Source organism: Vigna angularis, chromosome 10 (assembly GCF_016808095.1).
Source record: "Vigna angularis cultivar LongXiaoDou No.4 chromosome 10, ASM1680809v1, whole genome shotgun sequence".
Lineage (NCBI taxonomy): Eukaryota > Viridiplantae > Streptophyta > Magnoliopsida > Fabales > Fabaceae > Vigna > Vigna angularis.
The window spans coordinates 1413913-1437735 of NC_068979.1; the positions used below are offsets into that span (position 1 = coordinate 1413913).

A 23823-nucleotide genomic window follows, 5' to 3' on the forward strand; every position below is an offset into this window, starting at 1 on the left:
CAACTCAATCAAAATATAAAAAATAAGAACTAAAAAAAGATTAAAAAAGTAGTCCGTGTTAATTATTGATTTCATGTCCAAAACTCAATTTTGATTACTAGTTTTAAAATAGCATTATGTATCCAAATTAATTTTCTAAACGGAAAATGACATGACACTACACGCACATTTTATTTTTAATCAACTTTTTTAAAGATTGTAATTTCAAAATAATTCTACAAATAAATGTCTAGTACCGAACCTAATCTACTTAGATATTTGACGCGATCAACATCTCGTCTAACATGTTATGATGTTATTAATGGTAGCATATTACTAAGGGTAAAGGAGATGGTGCAAGTTAATGAATTCTTCAACCCCTTTTAACCAAAAATTATGCTTAATTTAACTAATAACGCACGCTAATTTATGAAATTCAAAACCATGTCGTCACAGGAGTCATGAAATTAACAGGCGAATATTGGGCGGGAAGCACTGAAGTACTACGGAGTCTGCCGCGCGTTAAATGTATTCAGCAAAAACAGAAACAGGAGTGATGCAACAATCTCGATTAATTTTCTTATACTTGGAAGAAACAACAGCCGTAGGCAACATGGATTTTCAAGAATTTGTAACATCAGAGCACTCGGGCCTATTAAAATTACATTTTCATGTTCCACGTTCATAATGTAAAACAGTACATATTACAGGCAATTCGAGAGCAGGATACACCAACAGGAGCCATAAAATTAGAACATGCTAATACTAGAATTTGGTTGTTAATAGAAAACATCATCGGGGAGCACCATAAACCTGGGTGGAGTCATATTGGGGATAAGCAGCAGGCTGTGGTGACAATGTCTTGCCATACGCAGCCGGAGCAGTTGCTGGTACAGCCCCATAACCTGCCGATTGTGTGTTGGATTGTTCATAACCAGTTTGAGTTTGAGTGGGTTGACCATAACCTGGTTGCCCACTTGGTTGGGCTGTACTATACGCTGGTGCAGCACCACTGCTATAACCAGGGTCTTGGGGTGCTTGGTAGCCATAAACTGCATTGTTGGCAGCCTGTTGGTCAGGGTAACCAGGCTGTGAAGATGGGTATGATGCATAACCAGTGGGACCAACCTGTGCATAACTGGCAGCAGGTTGGGCAGCTGGCTGACCATAACTGGGTTGTGGCTGGGTATAAGGTGCACCGGATGCAGGTTGCGGATGACTGTAGCCATCTGCAGCTGGTGCAGACCCATATCCAGGATATGCTGTTTGTGATGGCCCGGATACAGCATATGGGTATGGCTGTTGTGTAGGCACATTCGTGCCATATGACTGGGCAGGAGTAGAACCCTGATACGGCATTTCGCCTGGTTGAGTAGCTCTAGGATGACCATATGGTTGTTGTGGCTGTCCTTGTGATGGCATGCCATATAGCGGAGGCTTGCCATACTGCTGAGGTGCAGGGTAATTCGGCTGAGCACCAGTCTGAGGGTAGGTAGTTTGAGAGTTTACATGTCCTGCATACGGATGTTGATTAGGAGCACGATTTTCATACTTCGACTCCTCGTATCCCTGTCCATAACCTTGTTGAGGAAGTCCTGCCTGTGAATAAGCAGCTTGATGACCATAATCCTGACCTTGTGGCTGTCCATAGTTGTAATTCACCTGAGTCGGGGCTGGGCCCATGGACGGTAGAGGGGAAGGACCAGTACCATGTGGTGGGGCTGAACTGGGAAGCTGTGTGGATGGTGGAGCATCAGATAAATGACCCCCTTGTCCTCCATAATACTCATAACCACCATTGTGTGGGGGTGGAGCTTGAAAGCTGTGGTGAGGCCTTTGTTCCCAACCAGAACCGTAGCCGCTTCTTGGAGCCATATGTTGAGGATAATTTCCATATGGAGGGGCATACGGTTGATTATGAGAAGGATATGGCCCACGATGCTGGTAATCATATGCTGAGGGGTGGCCAAAATGAGAACCCCTCTGACCCCATTGGGGTGGGCCACCAGATCCACGTGGTGGGCGATAGGCCTGCTGGCCGAAGCCACCAGATGATGGCCTGATGGGCTATTCAACCAAAACACGACATGAAGTAAGTAAACACGAAAATTCTCTTAATCAGAACAATATCGTACGCAGAGTTAAACCAAAAGCAGCTTTCAACACCCATATTTTGAGAAATCATTTAAAATTCATGAGTAGTCAAATTAAATGATAATGGATGTGCTACCAACCCAACCAAAAAAAGTTATAGTAAGAAAATTCAAAATGATTTGGTCATAAAGTTGATGGAGTTACATCTATATTATTGCATAATTATGTAAATGGTACGCAGACCAAGTCATCAGAATTTGACAAGGATATAACTGAAACTGCATGGGAACCAACAGAATAGTACGTAGCAGGTTATAAATATAACGTAATATCCATAGCATGTCATATAATCATGCGCTAAATAAATGACCAAATCTGGATGGGAATTAACCATAGTATGCAGCAGATGTAAATATAATGTATATACGTAATATGTCAATCATCATATTCTTGACTACAGTAGGTAATCAACTATACAATATAATAAAGTCACAACAAATGTTATCACGGGTATAAAAAAAACTCACCTCAGCAAACAAGGTAGGGAAAAGGAAGGAGACGGACATTGACAAAGCAAAACTCATAATGCTCTATGAGTTAAATTCAATCTATCAATTCAACGACTAGCCAATCTTAGATGGCACGTTGAAGTTTAACATCTCTTAACAAACGTATAAAAATGCTTAAAAGATTACGGTGAAATATAAAAACAATAAATACTACGTTGTTATTAAAGGGACCAATAAATATATTGAATATGTCAATGTTGCCCATAAACACTAATCGGTGATGAATGGTTAAGATAATTTACAGGCAAAAGGCAATGAAAATGCATGTTTGTATGCTGAGGACCGAACACAATAGACTTCCACTATGTTATGAAGATTCACAAAAAGCACAGTTTTCAATATTCAAATCCATGCTTTCATCAACAAACATTGATCAACTAGGTTTCCTTGCTCTTCTGTACTCACAACACCAATGTAACACTCATCTAACAAAATGCTATGCTAGTACTTTAAACCACACTATCATTAGGTTCAATATATGATAGACAGCATGTTAATGAACACGATATACTGGGATTGACACCAGGTCATATGATTTACGTTAACACCCCCAACCTCAATACACACCATATGACATGAATTGCTTATTAAATATTTGAGTATAGAACTAGATAAAGAAACACAGCCCCAACATAGTTAAAATCATCAGACTCCATTACTTCACCAGGTATGACTTTCCTTCCAAAAGGTCTCATGCAAATCATACAGCAGCTCTATTTGAGCACCAAGGCCAGCACAACATATTCTTACTGAATCATGATTTTTAAGTCTTGAAGCAATCTTACCAACCATTAAACATCCTGCAATCTGAGGTTTTAATGCCAGCCACCTCTCTTCAGTGGATGAAAGTGAATATGTTGTCTACGCTACATCAAGAAAGCAATGCTGACCCCAGGGAAAAGACAATAGCCAAATCTGCATTTTTAAAGCCAACCAATTCGAAATTGGCACCTTCAAGAAAAATAAATCATTGCAACTGACATCTTGGTTTACATATACGATCTTCTAAGAAGATTTAATTGACCTTGGCATGGATAATTGATCATTTTCCAAACTCACGAACACGGTTTCAGGTGATCAATCTCACTTCTATGGCAGCAATAGATACAATACTTCCATAAATGGTTCATACAGGCATTGAATACATGGGATACTTCCTTGAACACAATCAAGATTTCTATTGCTTTCACAATACAATTGTAGGGTAGCAATCAAACCCAAATAAAACAAGCACAGATATATGAGGATTTTGTCTAGATCTGTATTCTATACATGCACACTACATGGAAAATGTCTAGATTCCGATTTACAAAGGTTAGCTATATACAACTAATCACTTTTAGTATTTATTAGTTTCATTCTGCATAAAAATTCTAATGAAGTAATAAATAAAACTATAAAACTCGTGATCACAATGGGAAATTCAACATCAGTCCATCCAAAATTAACAAGCAATATTTGGTGGCATTACCCCCCAATAACAAAAAAGAAAAATATATATAAACTTTCCAATTAAAAAAAAAGAATAAATAGAAGTTGGCACAAACATGGTTATGGACGCAAATTACACAATAACCATACCACCCACACAATTCTTTAAAAATTACTGCAATTTGTTCAGCCAAATTCAACACATGGATATTAACATAAAATCACCATACATAAAATTTGTCAATAAATCAACACCAATGCAGAATAATGATCACTAACGTAAAAACTATACTAAGATAAACAAGCACCAATACTTTCCGAATATTAAAATTGTAAACTTCTGCAGCATAAGCCATGTATAGTCAAACAAACCTGATTCATGACTTCTTTTATCAATTCTTGTGCAATTTCAATTTGCCTCTTATCACCAGTAACTTGAACAGTTCTTTCTTTAGAATCATCCCCTTCTGGAAGATGTTGAGGTATCAACTAAAACATGAAAAAAGGAATTTAATCAAAATTCACAAGCTAAATTCAAAAAAGGAGAATGAAGAGATTATAAAATTGCAAAACACTCTTGTTGGAGGCGACAATAGTAACTAATAATTATAAAATGAACGAATTCTAAGAAACTAAATCTCGAAAAAGTGTATGAGTCTCAAATGGTGTCAAACTCGACAGAAATCACAATTAATCAGCATGGCAGAACTGCTTATCCTGCAGTTATCAATCCCATAAGTACAGAGCAGCCACACCCAGAAACAGCTAGGACAGCAGGGTGATCAATATACCAAAGATTTCAATTTCAAGTTAAATAATTCATTATACATATACATGAAGACTAAAAGATAAGAATAAGAAAATATTATTTCAAGATCAAAGACATTTATAATTAACACTCAAATTAAGTGTTCAGCTAAACACACAAGTCAGTAACAACAAACATCATTCAATAGAATATTTTTACGTCTCCAAGCCTAAAATAAACTTAATACACATGACATTTAGGCAACATATTCCTTTATATTAAAGATGAATGTTCAGGCAACGATCTTGGCAGGAAAAACAAAAATTGAAGTCAAGTACAAAACTTTCATATAACTCAGAAATACACTAGCACTGAATAATTAAATTTAAAATTATTACATGTGTGGTAAGGAGCACTTTCGCTTAACTCAAGAGAGCTCTTACACATTGGTTCGACAATGGGTTGGTCACCACTGGTTTCTTTAAAATAAAATATGCAACAATTCACTTTCCATAGATCTATTCATCAATTTACAATAAGATGTATCTCTAAAATCAGAATGATTTCAAGAAACATGACAAATCAGGAAGCACTCCATTATATTATTCTATGCTATGCATTTCAAAATCAAAGTATTGATATACAGCTCATTATTAGCAGTTTAATTCCAATTTAGGTTCAATCTTGACTACACAGATTTAATACAAAAAGGTTCGAGGTTAACGATAACAACTACCTGGATCCGTGCCCCAGATTTGGTCTGCAGGCTTTTAATTGTTTCTCCACCTCTCCCAATGATTAATCCAACCTGTATAAAAGAAACACATCACTCAAGGTTACATACAATAATAAAAAGCACGAATAATGATTTTTTCTAATAAAACGAATTTAGAGATAGTGTTAGTCTATCACCTTTTCATTTGGAACTTGTATCTGAATTTGTTCAGATCCAACGGTAGCTTGAGCAGGGGAGAGGCCCCGTGCTACAAGAGAAGGAGATCCCCCAGCATCAGCCTGCCAAATATGAAATGAAACAAGCATAAGCATAAAGACAAGAAAAAAGTAGACAAACAAGAGCAAGATGAAGAACGGATATGATATCAAACCTCTGCAATCACGGCATTCATTAGTTTTTCTGCCTTCTCAATACTTTCCAAACTTCCTATCAATTCCACAGACCTTGAAGCACAGTGGGGATCAGCATCAGCATCCCTCGTGATCTGAATCTTTGCACCTGAATTATACTGTAGGTATCGTATAGTATCCCCAGCCTTCCCAATAAGTACACCAACCTGTGCATAAAAAAAATAAATCATTAAAAAACAAATCCAAGACAGATGTTCAATTAATTAGAAAATAAGACAGCTTCAAGAGAAAATGTAACAAATATGCATGCAATTAACTTCATTATTGGTACCTAAAAGCAAAATGTACAAATTTAAAAAGAATAATCACTCTTGATTGGTTCAGTACAAGTTGCTATATTTCATTCCTGTACAGTTTTATGCATAGTATAACTCGTGTCAAGTTTGTTATGCACAGATGATTCCTTCATCGTGGTATAAATGGCCATGGCCTTTACTGTATTGAGGGAGAATGATGAAATCAACAAGATATTCATTCTGAGATGGTATCAAAGATCCTTAAGAAACTCTGGTGGCCAAACCACTGATACGAATTATTTTTATCCCTTCTTATATCACCATGGCTAACCAGGGCTCAATTTATGGTGATTACCTCACCAATCCCTCAAATTCTTTGATTCTTCATGCCAACAGTCACCCTCACAGGCATTAGCCTTGCAGCGTGCTCTCCTCTCCAAAAATAAATGAAGTTTGTAGACGGCAGCATTCTTCCTCCGTCACCAACAGATACAGCATGGGAGTGATGCAACAATATTGTACTCGCTTGGATTCATAGACCCATTGTGATTCTATTCTGCAATCCATTCTCTGGATCGATCAAGCTTCAGAGGTATGGTGGGATCTTCATGATCATTTTTTTCAAGCTAAGATATTTAGGGTTTCTGATCTTCAGGAATGAAAATAACAAATCATAACAACTACCGTAAAATTTCAGTAATGACTGGTCCATGATGACTAATGTATAATGACTAGTTGCATTCTCTTAGACCACATTGACAATAGCAGAAGCCCGTACCCATGATGCAGAGGTAGATACTTGTAGTAGTAAGGCAAAGGGTGTGACTGGCATGGATGCATAGATCGTCACCCCAAAATAAAAAACCAGGAAGAAGCAGCAATACAATAAAAAAATTTATCCACTTTTAAGTGGAAGAATAATTATATTTAGTTTACTAATGTGAATTGCATATGTTAATAAACATTATGGTTGTTGAATATGACGAAAGAATTAGTAAATATGTCCCTTATTATATAACTCCCTTGTAAATAAATTAGTTTTGATTTAGTCCTTATAAATATCATATTTCTATATTAAGTCCCAGTAAATATTTTATTACTTAAATTTAGTTCCTAAAAATATATTAAATAACGTACTTTTTTTTATTTTAGTCCCTATAAATGTACCACAATTTAGTCCTTGATGATATTATATGTAAACAAGACTCTTTTTGATAATATTACCATTGCTGAGTCGGCTATTTTGTTGACATGCCATGTGATGTCATCACCACTAAATTTACGAATAAAGCTAAAGGCAGGAGCTAAAAGCAAAGAAAGAAAAATAAAAAAGAGGAAAAATAAACAAAAAATTAAATAGGAACTAAAACCAAAACATCCAATATTGTGAACATTAAAATGTTAAAAGTCATATAAATAAACTAAGCAAGTGAGTTTTTCATAATATAATGTGTATTACAAATGGATTGGCCTCAATTAACTCCAAAAGTTAGCTTGGGTGGGGAGGATTGCAAAAAACTTATAAGGAGTCTTCTAGCATTATTTTTAAACGACATGACTTGTGGGATAATAAGACATTCCGCATTCCCAAAACACAAAAACTGAAGTATGAAATTTTGTCAAATAGGCATCGACAATAGCCAAAAAATGATAGATAGAGTTGAGGCCTGATAAAATCACAGATATGGATTAGACCTAACTCAACCTTTAAACCAGCTCAACTCAATCCACCCTATGATTCCCCCGTTTCCTCTGTAGTCGCAAAACCAATCATGTCCGTTGTCATTGGCAATTCGTGAGTAAAAACAGACTCAGACAAACACAAACATGACTACTTCAACTCCAACAAAAATCAATGTTAGTGCACAAACACAGATGTATATTTTGACTAATATTTTCAAACTGAGTCCCAATTCTAACAATACAATAGATCCCATACAAGATGCAAACACATACGCAACAGAATTGTTAATTTCAATATACAAAGAATAAGCAAAACTACAAACCATGACAGAGAGGAAATTTTTCAATTGCATTGTGTGCTTCAAAACTACAAACCCACGAAATCCAACTATGATACAAACATGTAATATAATTGAGCCCCATAACATGCATCCAAGAGAATCGAAATACCTTGTTGTTAGGAACCTCAATTCTCCGCGTTGTTATCTCAGCCTCGGATGCGGATTGCTTATGTTCAAAAGAAGCATCTTCCTGAAATCAGGTACAAGAAATTCATAGAAGATAAATAATATTTTAAAGCAAAATACAAATAGATAAGAACAACTATGGTGTTCAATTATACAAGAATCCAAAATAAAATATTTTTCACGAACAAACTTAATATAACATCAAAATCTCGGATACATAATCAACACCTTATCATACGGAACTTCCACACTATGCAAAGCAGTTTCAACAGTACTGGGCTGCTTGTCTCCAGAAGTATCTGGTTCAGTTGCGTCCTTAGACGCTTGTTGAGTTTCTTTAGAAGGCTCCTCGGCACTTTCATGTCCAGCGTTCTCGACAGGAGGTTCTCTGGCATCATCTAGCTCGCTATTCTCACCAGATTTTTGTTCAACGACAGTTGCCTCAGTAGGATCTTTGGTAGTAGTTTGATCAGGCTCAGGAGTGACATCCTCCAAAGCCGATCTTTCTTCGGTTTCTTTCTCTTGCTCAGCCTCTTGCTCATCTTGATGCCCATTTGTATTAGCTGTTGACACCAAAACCGGAGTAAGATTTACACAAATAGGTCCTCGCAAGAAAAGAACAATAAGGAATGCTAGAAACACACTCTTTCTAAACCACGCCCTATTACACGCTGGAATGTATTCAGAATCACAAAATGCGGGTGAGATTCACTGAAGAGAGTGTAACCCACGTAATTCCATGATACCCAGTAAATTAAGCCGATAATGCAATTCAACGGCTGTGGCGCTAGCATTTATCACAGTATCATTTAATATAAATCATTTCTCCTCTTTCTTTCTCTTTCAGACCTAATATCATCCTCAAGGATTATTTTACTAACAATATTATAATGAATGGAAAAAACTATTACGGCCATTGCAGGACCCGAATAATTGAATTAATTGAATTGGAAAGCAAATTGACGATTACAGTACCGGGGACGTCCCGCTGGTCGTCGAGGCGAGGACGCTTGTTCTCGGTCTCTGCGGGAACCGCCGTATCGGCCGTTTCGCCGTCGACATTGGAGTTTGAATTGGCATTAGATTCGGTGGTTTCGGGCTGCAGATCTTCGAGTTTCCGCTTGTGATCAGAGGGAACGGGGCTGCCAGCAGGTGCCGCAACTTCTTCCTCCGCCATGAGCTGTGAAAGATAAACGTGCGAGCAGGAGTGTGTGGTGAAGGAGAGAGAGGGGTGGAGGGAAATGAGGTGGTTCGAGACGAATGGATATTTATTGTGTCACTGCCACTCGCTGGTTCTGATTTTAGGGTTACGACCTACGCACCCATGCCAGTCACACCCTAGGCTTTTAGTACAACTGGTACCTACCTGTCTCTCGCGGGCCGTTGGGCTTTTACTACTGTTAATGGGCTCTTTCTTCCTGATGGCAAATTCTTCCTGCACCCCGTGCTCTTCAAAATACTAATATTATCCTTCTGAAAATAAATTTAGAGAATAAGTGTTTTGAAGTTTGTGGTGGTGGTTTGTGGGAGGTGATTGCTGGTGGTTGTGTTTATGCATTGATTTTTTTTTTTTGTGAGTTTCTCATTTATGTGTGAATTTTAGATTATACAATTCGAACAGCTTTTGGATTACATAATACAAAATTTTAATTTTTTTATGTTTTGTAATGTATAGTTTGAATCAAAATTTGTATTCCAAAACAGATAATTTCAAATAAAAAAATGTAATACATGATAGAAATTATATTTTGTAGTATATAATTTGAAATGTAAAATTTGTAGTGTGTTGTGAAATATATGTGGAATATAAAAATTTGTATTTTATGGTGTATATTCAGACTGCAAATTTATATTTAAGATTATACATTTTTTAATATAATTTTCTTTTACATATTTAGATTGTACATTCTAAAGTACAAAATTTGTATTGTTGATGGTTAAGTTTGAAAAACAAAATTATTTAGCCATGTCTTGAAAATCGATGAAAACGATGCCATGAACAACACCTACATTACCACGAACTAAGTATATTTCCAAAATAAGTTGGATACTTGTATCTCTTTTATAAGTTGGCTATCATTATTTTCCAAAATAACGAGTAAACAAATATTTCACACAAAAATTACATAGAAAGTAAAAATAAACTAAAATTTTCCATCAATGAAAAATATTTTCCAAATGTTATTACATGAATATTTATAAAAAAAAACAAAAGTATCATACAAAATTCATAATAAAACAACACAACATTTATAAAAAAATATTATAAAAAGAAAACATAAGTTTGAAAATCATTTTATACTATGAATTTTATATGTTAAGAAAAATGAAAAATTATCATCACATTAAAAAATTTATCATTAGTTAATTTCACGTTTTAAAAAGGACATTTAAATTTTAAAAATGTTTGTTTAGGAGAATTTGCTATTATTATTTTTTGTCTACCCCTAGCAAATTCTTATAATTTAAACTTGCTCTCCATCTTCTTTAATATTATAATATTCCATCCAATAAAAAATATTAACCTATTTGGAAATTATTTTTAATTCCTCTACAATACACATTTGTATGCTTAAATGTCAAAGAATTAGGATTGTTACTTAACTATTATGAATTAGATTTAATTACTGTAAACCCTAAAATCCATTAACAAACGGAGAGACATTATATTCTATTAACACACCACCATAAATTTTTTTAACAAGAAATATTCATCCACAACACAAATATTATTATAATTATCTAGGTTCGAAATGTAATCATGCAACAAGTTGTACATAAAAGCTGAACCACCTTTAACGAAAAAGTATTAGTTTACAAAAACTAGTAATATTGTTGTGATTTTTTTTAATGAAATTATCAAAATATGCTATATTAAATCATTTTGTTTTTGTATGCACATGATGAACTAAGTTTTCATTTCCACAAACTTTTAAGTGGCATCTTAAATTATAACTCAAAACATGGTTACTTTTATACATTTATCGTAACTTCATCGATGAACTAATTCAATTCAAACTCACTTACTAATATATAAATTAGACGATTGTTTTATATTAAAAATATAATACAAAATTGTAGTTTTTTATTTTAATCTACTATTGTCTAATATGAAGACTATAATTAAAATTCAAACCACTAAAATGATAATGAGAAATAAATCATATATTAATATACATCTAATACGCAAAAATATGAGAATATATACATATAAAATATCATTTTTAACCGGTAATTTCAAATATCAAATATCGTATATATTAAATATAAATCCAAACCTCATTTAAACTGACATTTAGGTGTAAAACTAAATATGAATGAATAATTCAATAAAGATTAGATAATAAATGATATAATTGACCTAACAGAAAAATATGGTTAAAATAAACCCTAACCCACAACTCTAGTATTTAAGAAATGAATTTCAAATTTAATCCAATATCATGAACTTATGAAATAAGATTTATACATTTTTATATTATATAAATTCGTTTTATTTATAGTGCATATGAAATCTCTAAAAGATTATTATAAACAACAATAAAATATAAAAAAAACACAAAAACGCAATCCAATATGTTTATTTTAAAATTAAAAAATAATCTTCATGAAAAAATAATCCGTTTTGACGATTCTTAATTCTGAGAGAAAAAATTTCCGTAAAAGCATAAACCCATAAGTTATGTAAAATTTCCTCATCCATGTTTTTTTGGTTATGTTTTAGAAACATAAACCAATAAATTATGCATTTTTCCTCAGCCATATGTTTTTGTCATGTAAAACTCTTGTAAAGTTGCATCAAGGTGTTTCTTGTTTTTCAAAATTATTTTAATATATAGTTGATGAGCCAACCAAACTTTCTATCCCACAAGTCAAATGTTCAGTCTTGATTTCAACTGCAACCATTTTTTTAGTTTAATCCTACTTACTACTTAAACTTCTGAATTAAATCTCTGAAATGTGAAAATCTGACACTAAAAAAATTTACGATAAAGTGACCTTAATGCGTAAAATCACTAGGCATATATAATCAGATGTATTTTTATTAGAAAAAATTAGTGGAAACACACGTGTGTCCTCCTTTCTAATCACAGATAATTAATTTAATAAAATAATAATTAAATTTAAATAACGATTTTAAAAATAAAGACGACAAAATAATTATTTTAATTTAAAAATATAATGAATTTTAAATTAAAGTATTTAAAGGTAAAACTAAAAATAAAAACGTGTAAAAAAAAAGAAAAATTCAATATATAGTTATAGACAATACATGTACACCAAATAATTTTTCTACACCTAAAAAACCTAATATATTTACTTTTTTATGTAATTTTCCCCTAAACCATTTTATATTTAAAAATAAAAGTAAAATTTTAATAATATTAAACAAGTGTAAATAAAAAAAAGAGCGTACATGTATCATTACAGTTCCTGTAATGCTCCAAAGGTAAAATCACGGTATTTTTAATTCTGGTCGTTTTTTCAATTTTAGATTTTTATAATTAAAATTTAATATTTTATTAGTCATAATCAAAATTAAGCAGGTTTAAAAGAGTGTTTGGAATTGTGTTAGAACTCATTATAGATGGTTGAGTTGTATTCATTTTCTTTAATACGATGCAAGAGTTTTATCACAACCCGTCATCATCCAAGAACTGAAGCATCATATTGCATACAAGAAGTGTACTGCGATTCGACGAAACTGTGTCGCTTTCTTGCTCATCGAGTGTATTCTCCGACCAATTATCGTTAATGTGTTTTGCTTTCTTATTCTTTAGATTTTTTTAATGAAAATGTTTATTCATTTCAGATTTAAATTTTTATTTACAATTCAGTTCTGGTCTGATTCTGCAAAAGTGTGATCGAACATTGGAGATCGACATAGGAAGACGGAGAGTTATGGAATCTTCTTCTTCTCACATGGCTTCGCTTCCAGAAAATGCGACGGAGGAGCCTTCACAACAGCAAACTCAACCCGATTCTGCTTTCGCTTCCGTTCCTCATCGCCCACCGACTAAGTAAGCTTCTGCGATCTTCTTCTTTTCACCTCTTCACTTATCAGCAGATTGTTATCCGCATCTGCATGTAAACGGCGGTGTTCACCATCGTTTTAACCGTTGTTTATTGTAGGAGCTCTTCAGAAAAATACGCGCCTCTAGATTGGTCCCAGTATTTTGATAAAGAAGAGGATGTTGCGATTCCCGAATCGAACGATGTTAGTCTGGGAATCTAAATCATGCTCTTTCTGTGACCGCTTTCTGTAATCCCCCGATAATATGAATTTTCTTCTGTCATTTTTCCCCATTTGTTCAGGTGTTTCATGTTTACTCGGCAGGAACCGAGGGACCCGTTGTATTCTGTTTACACGGTGGTGGTTATTCCGGGTACGATTGGTGCTAATGTGTGTCTTATTCATTGTTTCTTCTCTTAATTTATAGTTATTATTAATGGTCCACGAAGTATTGTTGAATTTACTGTCGCCTACCTCTAAATTTCCTCTTGAGACAGTTGGTAGTGCTGTGTGCTAACTTTTGGTTAATATTTTAAATTTCTTGATCTTGTAGGAAAATTAAATGTTTTTGGAAGAATACATTGTCTAAGTCTCGCACAATGTGTTATAGGAAGATAAATAAGGAAGCTACGTGGATTAATTCTGATTATCAATCAGATTAATTTTGATTACCAATCAATTTAATTTTGATTGTTCTGTTAGGATTTTTATTTATGGCATTGATGGTTAATTGGTATAATGCATTAATCAATCAGATTAATTTTGATTATTCTGTTAGGATTTTTATTTATGGCATTGATAGTTAGTTGGTGTAATGCATTAATCAATCAGATTAATTTTGATTATTCTGTTAGGATTTTTATTTATGGCATTGGTAGTTTAATTGGTGTAATGTATTTATATGAATAAGCAGACTCTAAACAGACTGAAGGAATGTAAATGCAAGTGTGTGCACATAAATTATTTTCATATTCAGAAGTGTTTCTCTTTTTTATGCATAAAGTCTTAGAGTAAAATTTTACTGCACAGTTAGAAGGCCTGCATGCAAGCTATGAGATTGTGTGTTGGGTGGGAAACAGGCAACAAGAAAGTAAGCTTAATGTTTTACAATTGAGAATGTTCCTATGAATGAAGGAGCACACAATACCGGATAGAGCTATTAATACAAACATTAGAGAAAAGGTAATGTCTTGTCTTAGATGGTTTGGGCATGTTTAGAGAAGACTCATCGGAGCACAAGTAAGTAAGAAGGGTGAATCAAGTAGAATATAGTCAAATTGTTGCAGGTAGAGGGAGACTGAAGAAAGTTGTTGGTCAAATCATTAGAGGGATTTTGAAATAATGTTCTAGATGTTAGAACATGACAATTCAGAAACATGTCATTTATCAACATTTTTTTTTTCAAATTATTCATAATATACAACCTGATGAAAGTCTTCACATTATATTTCCACAGGCTTTCATTTGCTGTCTCAGCAAGTAAAATTAAGGAGAAAGCTAGGGTGGTAGCTATGGACTTGAGAGGTCATGGGAAATCATCAACAGAAAATGATCTCGACTTATCTGTTGAGGTAAAAAGTAGTAAATGAACTAAATTGGATATCTTATTACTCATGTACTTGTAGAGGTAATCATCTTCTTGTGCAGACTATGTGCAATGATGTATTTGCTATTATAAAGGAATTATATGGCAACTCTCCTCCAGCAATGATTCTTGTTGGTCACAGGTGATTTTGTTTCTTAAATTAATTTTCTTGGATTCTTGTTATAGGGGCTTTCATACCTGAAGTCAATTGTCAAAGATCAATTAATAATGTTATACTTTTTGACACTTTTATCTTGGTTAAGTACATTAGTCTCTGGAAGTAATATTGGATTCTTTTCCAGCTTAAATGTGCCACAAAATATATTTAAATATATCTATATAATTCAACTGTGATTACCCTTCTTTCACTGCCTTCATTAGATGATAATATCATATAACTCTTGTTAAGCTTTTATTAGTTTGAAGTATTTTTTCCTTCTATAAGTTCAGAGTCTTTTAAGGGCATTTTGGTTTCCACTTCTCCTTTTGTTTCTTCATTTCAACTCCAAACACCCAAGGACACTCTATAAAAGAAACGTCAACTTAAAAGTAAGTTTGATGCTTCAAAAATTATAGGATTATGAAACAGCTATAACTTCAATCTGAAGTAATTTTTTAAGCTCTCAATAAACCAAGTCATATGCTACTAAGTTGATAAAAGAAGAACCTTATGTACTTTGTTTGATACATGAAATCCATTAGTCTCAAGGGTCAAAACATTTTTCCCTGATATGTGCTACCTGCCTCTTCACCACAGCTTTACTACATCTGACTAGATTTATCATCCTTCAATCACTGTGTATTGTGCTTCATAACTCATAAGCATTATGCATTTGCTATAAGACTGTAATGTGGCATAGCTACAAGGATATTCTGTATAACTGTTTTGTATTACCACTTTAATTTGACATTTGCATTTACTTTTGTCGATATTTGTGTTTCTTTTTATGTTTTTGTCTGTATCTGCACCACTTGCCTTTATTTTTCACTTATTTTCTTCTCTGAATTTTATTCCTATGAATATATATGGTGTACTGAGCATGACCAGTTTTCCACTTGTATAAATTACATTTAACTTTGTTTTATATTATTATTATTATTATTATCGGTCATTGATCAAAATTTGTTTCACTATTGAAGCATGGGAGGATCAATTGCTGTGCATGTTGCTGCAAGAAGATCATTGTCCACCTTGGCTGGGTTGGTTGTCGTGGATGTTGTAGAGGTTGTTTTTTGTGGTTAATTGCCGCATAAATTTTGTTATGACTTTTTTCGTCATTGGAACAAAGATGTTGATTGTCTAAACAATTTCAGGGAACAGCTATGGCCTCACTCATGCATATGCAGAAAATTCTATCAAACAGGATGCAACATTTTTCAAGCATTGAAAAAGCTGTGAGCCCTGTCTCTATACCTTCTTTCATTTGTGTTTCAAGTTGTGTTTTCTATTATCTCTACTGTTTGTGATTTTGATCTTTTTTACTTTCTTTTCATTGTCATTATTAAAGCAGTCTTTACATTTTTTTTGAATGTCATCCCAATCCTAATTTATGATATTCCTCTTGAATATTGAGTTCTGGTTAGAAATGCACTTGAAATTGTTATTTAAAACTGAATTTTTTCGTTGAAATAGCTAACAAAGTTATAACGTAATCATTGTTTTTGAATAAGAGGCACTGGTGCAAATTATCAACCTCTAAACTGAGGCACTAATTTACTAGCTTCATGGCACGATAAGTTACTAGTCAGTGCACAAGGTGTGTGGATCCAAGAACCAAGAACACCAAAAGTATTTAATCGAGGGAGGTCTTGAATGAGAAAAAAAATGTATACAAACATAGAATGAGTAGCTTTTGGCTGTTATAAGCCATAGCTTAAATTTACTAACATACATTATTATATTTGTACATACCAAGTGGTTTATTTCTGTTTTGAGCTTATATATAATCTACACTTTCAGTCTCTCCCGTTTTCCATCTTAAAATTGAGATTTGGTCCTATTTTAGGAAATCCAGAATTTTGGTTCAATCCACAATTTTGTTTGCGTTTGATTTCTTTTATTATGGTCCGATTGAATCCTAGACCTAAACATATTCATTTAAGATCCGAAAAAATATTTAATTAACTAAACTTAAGAAATACAAAAAATAAATGTAGACAAAATTGAAGATTGGTCTAATTTTTTAAAAGGACGGGGACTAAATATCTATTTAAAAATGGGGGAGGACTTAAATTGCAACTTGAACAAAATAGAGGGATCAAAATTGTATTTAAAACTTTAATTTAATTGATTTGCCTCTGCCATTCACCGTCCAATGGCATGCTATAAGTGCAAAAACATCAATTGAGATTTTTATGTGGAGGCATTTGTTGCATGTCATATCATATGGCTGTGTTATCAAACGTGCATAAGCTCTAGGTTTAAGTGAAGGCTCACTGTTGCTTCATTTATTCTGGTGAATTTTGATGTGAGCTGAAATTGCTTCTGTTCAGATTGAATGGAGTGTCAGGGCGGGGTCTCTAAGAAATATTGATTCTGCTCGTGTATCCATCCCTTCCACATTAAAATATAACGAGTCAAAGAAATGGTGAGTAGTAATGCTTCTCTTAGCTTTCCATTACTTTGATAGAATAATTCAAAATATAATGTTGTTTATGAGTTCCATGCATTCTAAACATCTGGTTACGTGTCCTTTTGTTTAGTTTTATGCTTGATTAGTATGACACTGATGTGATATCGCAGTTATCTTTACCGAACTGAGCTGGAAAAGACTGAACAATATTGGAAAGGCTGGTATGTTTTTATCTTAACTTTCATGCCAGATGTTCACAGCAGTTGCAAATTGTATATATGAATGAAACCAATTACTTTCTATCTTCTCTAACTTCTAAGCAAGAGGTGGATTGTCTGGGGCTTCACTTTTGATTGTTGTTGGGTAATTGCTTCATATATTGTTGTTTGGATTTTCGTTGAGTCTTTATGCAAAGAGGAATGTGTTAAAACAATCACCGTTGGCTCCTTTCTTTCCACAATTTTTCTTCATATTTTTTGCTTGAAGAATTTTAGATGATATACTTCCTTGGAATGCAGAGCATGATTACTTGATTCTAAACAAATCCAACTAGGCTAAGTTTTCATCAAATTGAAAGTAACTCTTGTGGTATCTTACTATCCCTTTAAGCAGTTAATATTTTTTCTTACAGGTATGAAGGACTCTCCGATAAATTTTTGTCAAGTCCAGTTCCAAAGTTGTTGTTATTAGCAGGAACAGATAGATTGGACAGGTTACTCTTTTTGAATTATTTTAACTTTTGGTGGTACCATAAACTTTATTTGTTGGTTTTCAGTGAAAACATCTTTTATAGCTAGCCAATTTCAATGCTAAAAATAGAATGCAAATCTTATTCCAACTTTATGTGTTACTACTACATGTTCCAAGTAGCATGGCAGGTTATGATCTGAGATTAGCTCAATTTTTAAGTCACTTTCAGTCATAGCTATACATCTCTAACTATACTCTAGGTTAGTGAACGTTGAACATTTAAGAGACAATGGGGGAAAATGTGGGAGTAGCAAGAATGAGAATGTTAAGTTGGATATGTGGTCTCCAAAGAAAGGTTACCATATGAGAAGATATTGGTGGGAAACTGATTGGGAAAATATAACATTATAATTGCTTAATGTGATATGAACATGTTCAATGGTCACTGAAAACAATTGTGAGGAGAGGAGATTTCATGGTTTTTTTGTTCTAAGAAAAGGGAGAGAGGGGAACTAAGAACAACACTGGTGAGTTGTTAAGAGGGATCTCACGGTGAATAATCTCTATAGATTTGGTCTTCAACTGAGTGGAACGAAGTTGTGTGTCTTGTGTAGCTGACCTCACTTTGTGGGGTAAAACTTTGCTGTTTTTGGTTCATTAATAGATATAACTGAAATTCATAATAAGGTAAATTTTAGTTGTCTAAATATTTTTGAAGACTCTTTTATTTTTCATTCACTAGTACCATCGAAAAATGTGTCCCACACTATGATTGTTCCTTTTTCTTTTGTTATGTTGTTATGTCAGAATATGTGAATTTATTACACAATTAATATAGCAATTATGTGTATTCCTGCAATTATCTGTAATCCCTAAAATTAAGGGATTAGGATTAGTAATTATTGGGCAGATTTTCTTTTATTAAGATCAGGTATTATTGGGTAGATATCTCCTGATTTAGAGACTTTATTTCAGGAGATTTTTTACCTTAATTAGACAATAGTTTGTTTCTTTTTAAACACCTATGTATTGTTTCAAAAGTATGAATGAGAGAATAATTAATTCCAGCATCCTACTACTGTTTTTTCAACATGTTACAGTATGTAATGGTGGCATTTATAGGCGCAATCCTGATTCATATTAAAATTCACGGCAACGAGTAAATATGATCTATGTTTTTTGAAATTAAATTTAGGCCATCTTTTTATGCACCACTATGTAGATTACAACATATTTATTTTAGATGTATAAGAAGGATTTATATGATTTTAATACGAGGGTGATAATATATGTTTGGGATACTAATGTGAACTTTTTACGCGAACAAATAACATTGTGTACTGTGTAATTCTGTTTCTCGTATTCTTTCTCAGTTGTAAGAAAACAGAATTGTTGAAGTGGAGTTCTGATATTTTCTCGGAATTATTCCTATGACAGGTCTCTTACAATTGGTCAGATGCAAGGGAAGTTTCAAATGGTAGTTGTAAGGCATACAGGGCACGCTATTCAGGTTTGTACTTGCCGTGTCCTTCTGCATTCATTATGTTGTTTCTGGTTTTCTCCTACAATTTGTAATTTAATAACTTGTGGCTCAATATTTTTAGGAAGATGTACCTGATGAATTTGCAACTCTGATTGTCAACTTCATTTCTCGGAACCGAATAGGCCCTAATGGAGTTGAGGTATTTCTCTTGGTGATTTCTTTACAACTGTCCTGATCGTACTGATACTACTGTCACATTTATGAGAGGGTTTTTCCGTTATAATAAGAATGCTTTTATTTTTATTACGACTACTTCAGTTGGGAGCGTCAACCTCAACTTGGTTGAAAGTAGAGGTTTTTGGTCCCAAGAGGCTGGGGGTACGGTAAAGATCATGTATTTGGGTACCAATGAACATATGAAGCAATTGGAAATAACAAGTGCTTGAGTTGAATGTCATCATTAATTTCTTAAGTGCATTTATATGGCACTAGATGGTGTGAATCAAGGATCCTAACAGCAAGAGGAATTTTAAAAAAACAAGATACATCTAATTCAGATTTAAACAAACAACATAACACGAGAACTGAATTGAAATAGGAAGAAGAACTGCAGAAGTAGACAAGAACATGAGCTAGAATTGAAACAAGACAGCAAAACAAAAAAGGATGGAGAGACTTGTAGAGATGGAAGAAGAGTGTCACTTGAAGATGGAGAGAACTTCATTTTTATGATAAGACCAAGAAAGAACCGCCACTTGTCTCCTAGGAATCCAATAAGATCCTAAGTAAGTAATCTCTCACAAGTGTTCTCATAGCTCAAATTCTCAAATTCAAAAGTGATTACAATAGGAGTAAGGGGCTATTTATTTCCTAATACCATTCTAAATTCTCATCCTAATTGTCGTCTAATGAAATGTGAAAGTAGCTTCTAGGCGAAAGCTTAACCCAGGTCGAAATTCAAATAGAAAATGGGAGGGAGCTTTGAAATTAAAATTTTGAAAATAAAATCAAAGGCAATCTTGGGAGTTGGCCGGAAATAGAGAGCTCTTCCATTGTTTGCCATACCTCTTTGGAACGTGCTTTTGTTGAGCCTTCCTTGGCCTTGATTATGATCACTAATTAGGTTTGAAAAGGCCCATCTAAACCTGTTCTTACTAATTGTACCTTAAAATACAAGTATTAAATCCTACATATTACAAGTCCCAGAGAATACAAAATAAAGAAATATTATTTTATTGAGCAAGAGAAACTTGTCTTGTCATGCTTGTAGATATGTTGTGTTCTTGCTAATTTTCTTTTTACTCAATCATGCACTCATTTGGGTAGGTGGGCTGGTGGGGTATATTGGAGGGAAAATTAATTAAAAACTAAGTCGATACAAGAGTCAGATTGGGCACATAGGCCATTGAAATTTCAGAAATCTAAAGCAAAGATATATCCATTGATATGTGCAATGAATGCATTGTTAGAGGGTATGGATGAACCTCAACTCCCAATCTTTGTTTCTTCGATGTATGATTCTTATGAGTATTCAGTCTTAGGGTGGCTCAAGGACAACTGAATGATCAAAGAAATAGCAACTTGTTAGTCACTCGATGATAGGATATAATGTGTATGATAGGAGGAAACATATTAAGAAGTAGTTGTGAGTTAGGTTGTTAGGGTGAGTGAGGAGTCCTGGTATGGAGGACACTTTCGGATGATTTTGTAGATTGAGCTTTAGCTCTTTGTGAAGGGAAACCTTTGGAGGAGAGAGTGCTCTCCTATTTTTGTGTTCTTTTCAGTTTATACAATAAAGAATATTACTCTTCTTTCTCTTTTCAATTCTGGGTTCCTAACAACTTTGTCCGACCTGCTGGATCAAAAAGTGGTGGAAGCATGTAAGGAAGAGTCAATACTTTGGGGAGGTGGGCCAACGAACAGAATAAGGTGATAGCAGAATGGAGAAGAAATATTTAAGAGATAAGAAAAGATATCCAAGAAATAAAAGAAATGATGCGGAAATCCAAGAATCACGAAAGGGGCTCAAAAGGAAGTGAGAAATCTGTTTACAGAGCAAGAAAGGGAAGGAGTGAGGAGTTTTTTCAAGACATCATGAAAGGAAAGAAAGTGGTAAAGATGGGTATGGATGTTGAGAACAAGAGTCTCCAAGACATCAAGAAAGCAAAGAAACCCTTAGATGGAGAAGAAAATTCAATCAATTGGGAGGAGAAAAGAGAAGAGGATACCATTGACAATAATGGAACTTTCGGATAATTATGTAGATTGAGTTTTAGCTCTTTGGGTAGGGGAAACCCTTGGAGGAGAGAGCTCTCCTATTTTTGTGTTCTTTTCAGTCTATACAATAAAGAATGTTACTCTTTTTTCTATTTTCAATTCTGGGTTCCTAACACTCGATGATTTTGTTGTGCACATGATTTCTCCTAAAATACCCAAGTTCAGCTAAAAGAGCCATCTTATGGATAATATGCTGAGTAAATCCTAGCAGTCACTGACCAGTTTCCCTCAATAGCTCCACAACTAGATTCAGCAGGATTATCTCAAGAAACCTGATCCATTTTACATAAGTACTTATGCAATTTCTCATAATTATATTAGTTTCAGGTTCACTAGCACATTGGATGGAATCAATGTAATTGCAAGTAACGTTGGGTTTGTTCATGAGACCTTTCACATAATAATTGTTTGCATGAGTTATGACTGTAAAAAGATCCTCATCCTCCCATTTGCATGAATGCCATAAATATAACGAGAGGTAAAATTACTCTGAATCCCGGACTGTATGGGATGCTAATCAACAAATCTGAACATCGAGAGAAGTTTTGGGCTGTCTCGTCTACCCCAATAATTTCTCAAAGTCTTAAATAGGTTGTTGTGGGCTCAGAAGAACATTTTATATCTTATAGATCACTTCCAATTCAAAGTTCTTACTTATCTGTCTTCAGTATGAAGCATGCACTTTTAGTCGTCAAGCAACCTTCACGGAATCTTTTCTCCCTATGCTTTTGCATATGAGAGGGAAGAGGGTACATAACAGAAGGGAAATATTCCAAAGAAGGCAATTGGAAACTCTTGATTAGGTTGCACTCCCCTTGACAGTAGTGCTATCTTCATCGCATTTAGTGAAGGATAAGCATGCAAATAAGTTAGACAAAGCAAACACTCGAATTATGTGGTAGAAAGTTTGATTCAACACAAACTACCTGTCCGTATTTGAAAGCGGATTTAGTTGTGATCAATGGATCTTTGACAATGTGCTATACTCCTTTCTGTGCACCTGAGATGTTTAAGTTTCGAAATCACGAGCATCAAAAACCTTCATTCATTAAACTGGAAGGACTGTAATTATCAGCATCAGGAACCTAGACACGTTTTAAAAGTGATTTGTTGTCAAGGCATAGCTTTATACACTCAAGAAGTTAACTAAAAGTGTATATTTTGGGACAGGGGGGTTATCCTGAATTCTGTAATTTTTTTTCCCGACATTATAAGTTTTGTTTTACTTAGCCCTATATCAAGGACAGTTTCAATTTGCAATTCATTTAAATGCTTTTATCAATATTTTAGATGAAAACAGAAATTAAAATTCACTGTACCATGCACTTTACTTTTAAATAATTTATACTTATTTTAGATTTCATTTGATTGTCACAATACTTAGGATTTGGTTTGTATGATTCTTGATAAAATTATTTTGCAGATACCTGGCCTTCGCAAGCCAGCCTTTTCAAAACCTTGAATCCGGCTGGTGTTTAAGTAACCCGAGAATGACCACTCTGCAATATGATGATGATCATGGATTTCTTACTTTTTTTATTCCTTTACTTTGAATATATAATTATGTATACAATATTTATTTTGATAGGGGAGGAAGGTAGGTAGGTGAAACGATTATACATCTCAGATTATTTTCAAATGTAATGAGTTGTGGGGGGAAGACGAGGAATGGCATAGATTTGCACACTCAGCTAAGGGAAGTTAGTGTGGTCATCAGTACTATCCTTGGTAAATGTTACGAATACGGGGAGGAAATGTTGATGCAATGTGATTTTAGATTTTTAGTAAAAATAATCAACTTACTAACAAGGAGTAGTTATTTTAATGAAAAATTACAAATGCGTTGGT

General features: G+C 33.9%; 2 protein-coding genes across 5 annotated transcripts; one reads left to right on the top strand and one right to left on the bottom strand.

The window, feature by feature from the left end:
* Window positions 1-533: 533 nt before the first annotated feature.
* Window positions 534-9686, bottom strand: LOC108320876 (uncharacterized). Of its 2 annotated transcripts, none has more exons than XM_017552448.2 (8): window positions 9329-9686; window positions 8582-8916; window positions 8337-8417; window positions 5928-6113; window positions 5734-5835; window positions 5558-5629; window positions 4446-4562; window positions 534-2046 (listed from the first exon to the last, which is right to left on the bottom strand). In XM_017552448.2, the coding sequence occupies exons 1-8, from the start codon at window positions 9528-9530 to the stop codon at window positions 772-774; spliced, it is 2370 nt and encodes a 789-aa protein (XP_017407937.1). In that variant the 5' UTR covers window positions 9531-9686; the 3' UTR covers window positions 534-771. The 2 variants fall into 2 exon arrangements, with proteins under 2 accessions (XP_017407937.1, XP_017407936.1); XM_017552447.2 differs by having other exon boundaries at window positions 5555-5629.
* A 3248-nt stretch (window positions 9687-12934) lies between these two features.
* Window positions 12935-23784, top strand: LOC108320903 (uncharacterized). Of its 3 annotated transcripts, none has more exons than XM_017552498.2 (14): window positions 12935-13084; window positions 13167-13374; window positions 13487-13571; window positions 13670-13740; window positions 14824-14938; window positions 15015-15094; window positions 16093-16177; window positions 16267-16347; window positions 17446-17540; window positions 17696-17746; window positions 18157-18237; window positions 19653-19725; window positions 19820-19897; window positions 23399-23784. In XM_017552498.2, the coding sequence occupies exons 2-14, from the start codon at window positions 13256-13258 to the stop codon at window positions 23435-23437; spliced, it is 1053 nt and encodes a 350-aa protein (XP_017407987.1). In that variant the 5' UTR covers window positions 12935-13084; window positions 13167-13255; the 3' UTR covers window positions 23438-23784. The 3 variants fall into 3 exon arrangements, with proteins under 3 accessions (XP_017407987.1, XP_017407986.1, XP_017407989.1); XM_017552497.2 differs by having other exon boundaries at window positions 12944-13084; window positions 13192-13374; XM_017552500.2 differs by having other exon boundaries at window positions 12946-13110; window positions 13192-13374.
* Window positions 23785-23823: the final 39 nt, after the last annotated feature.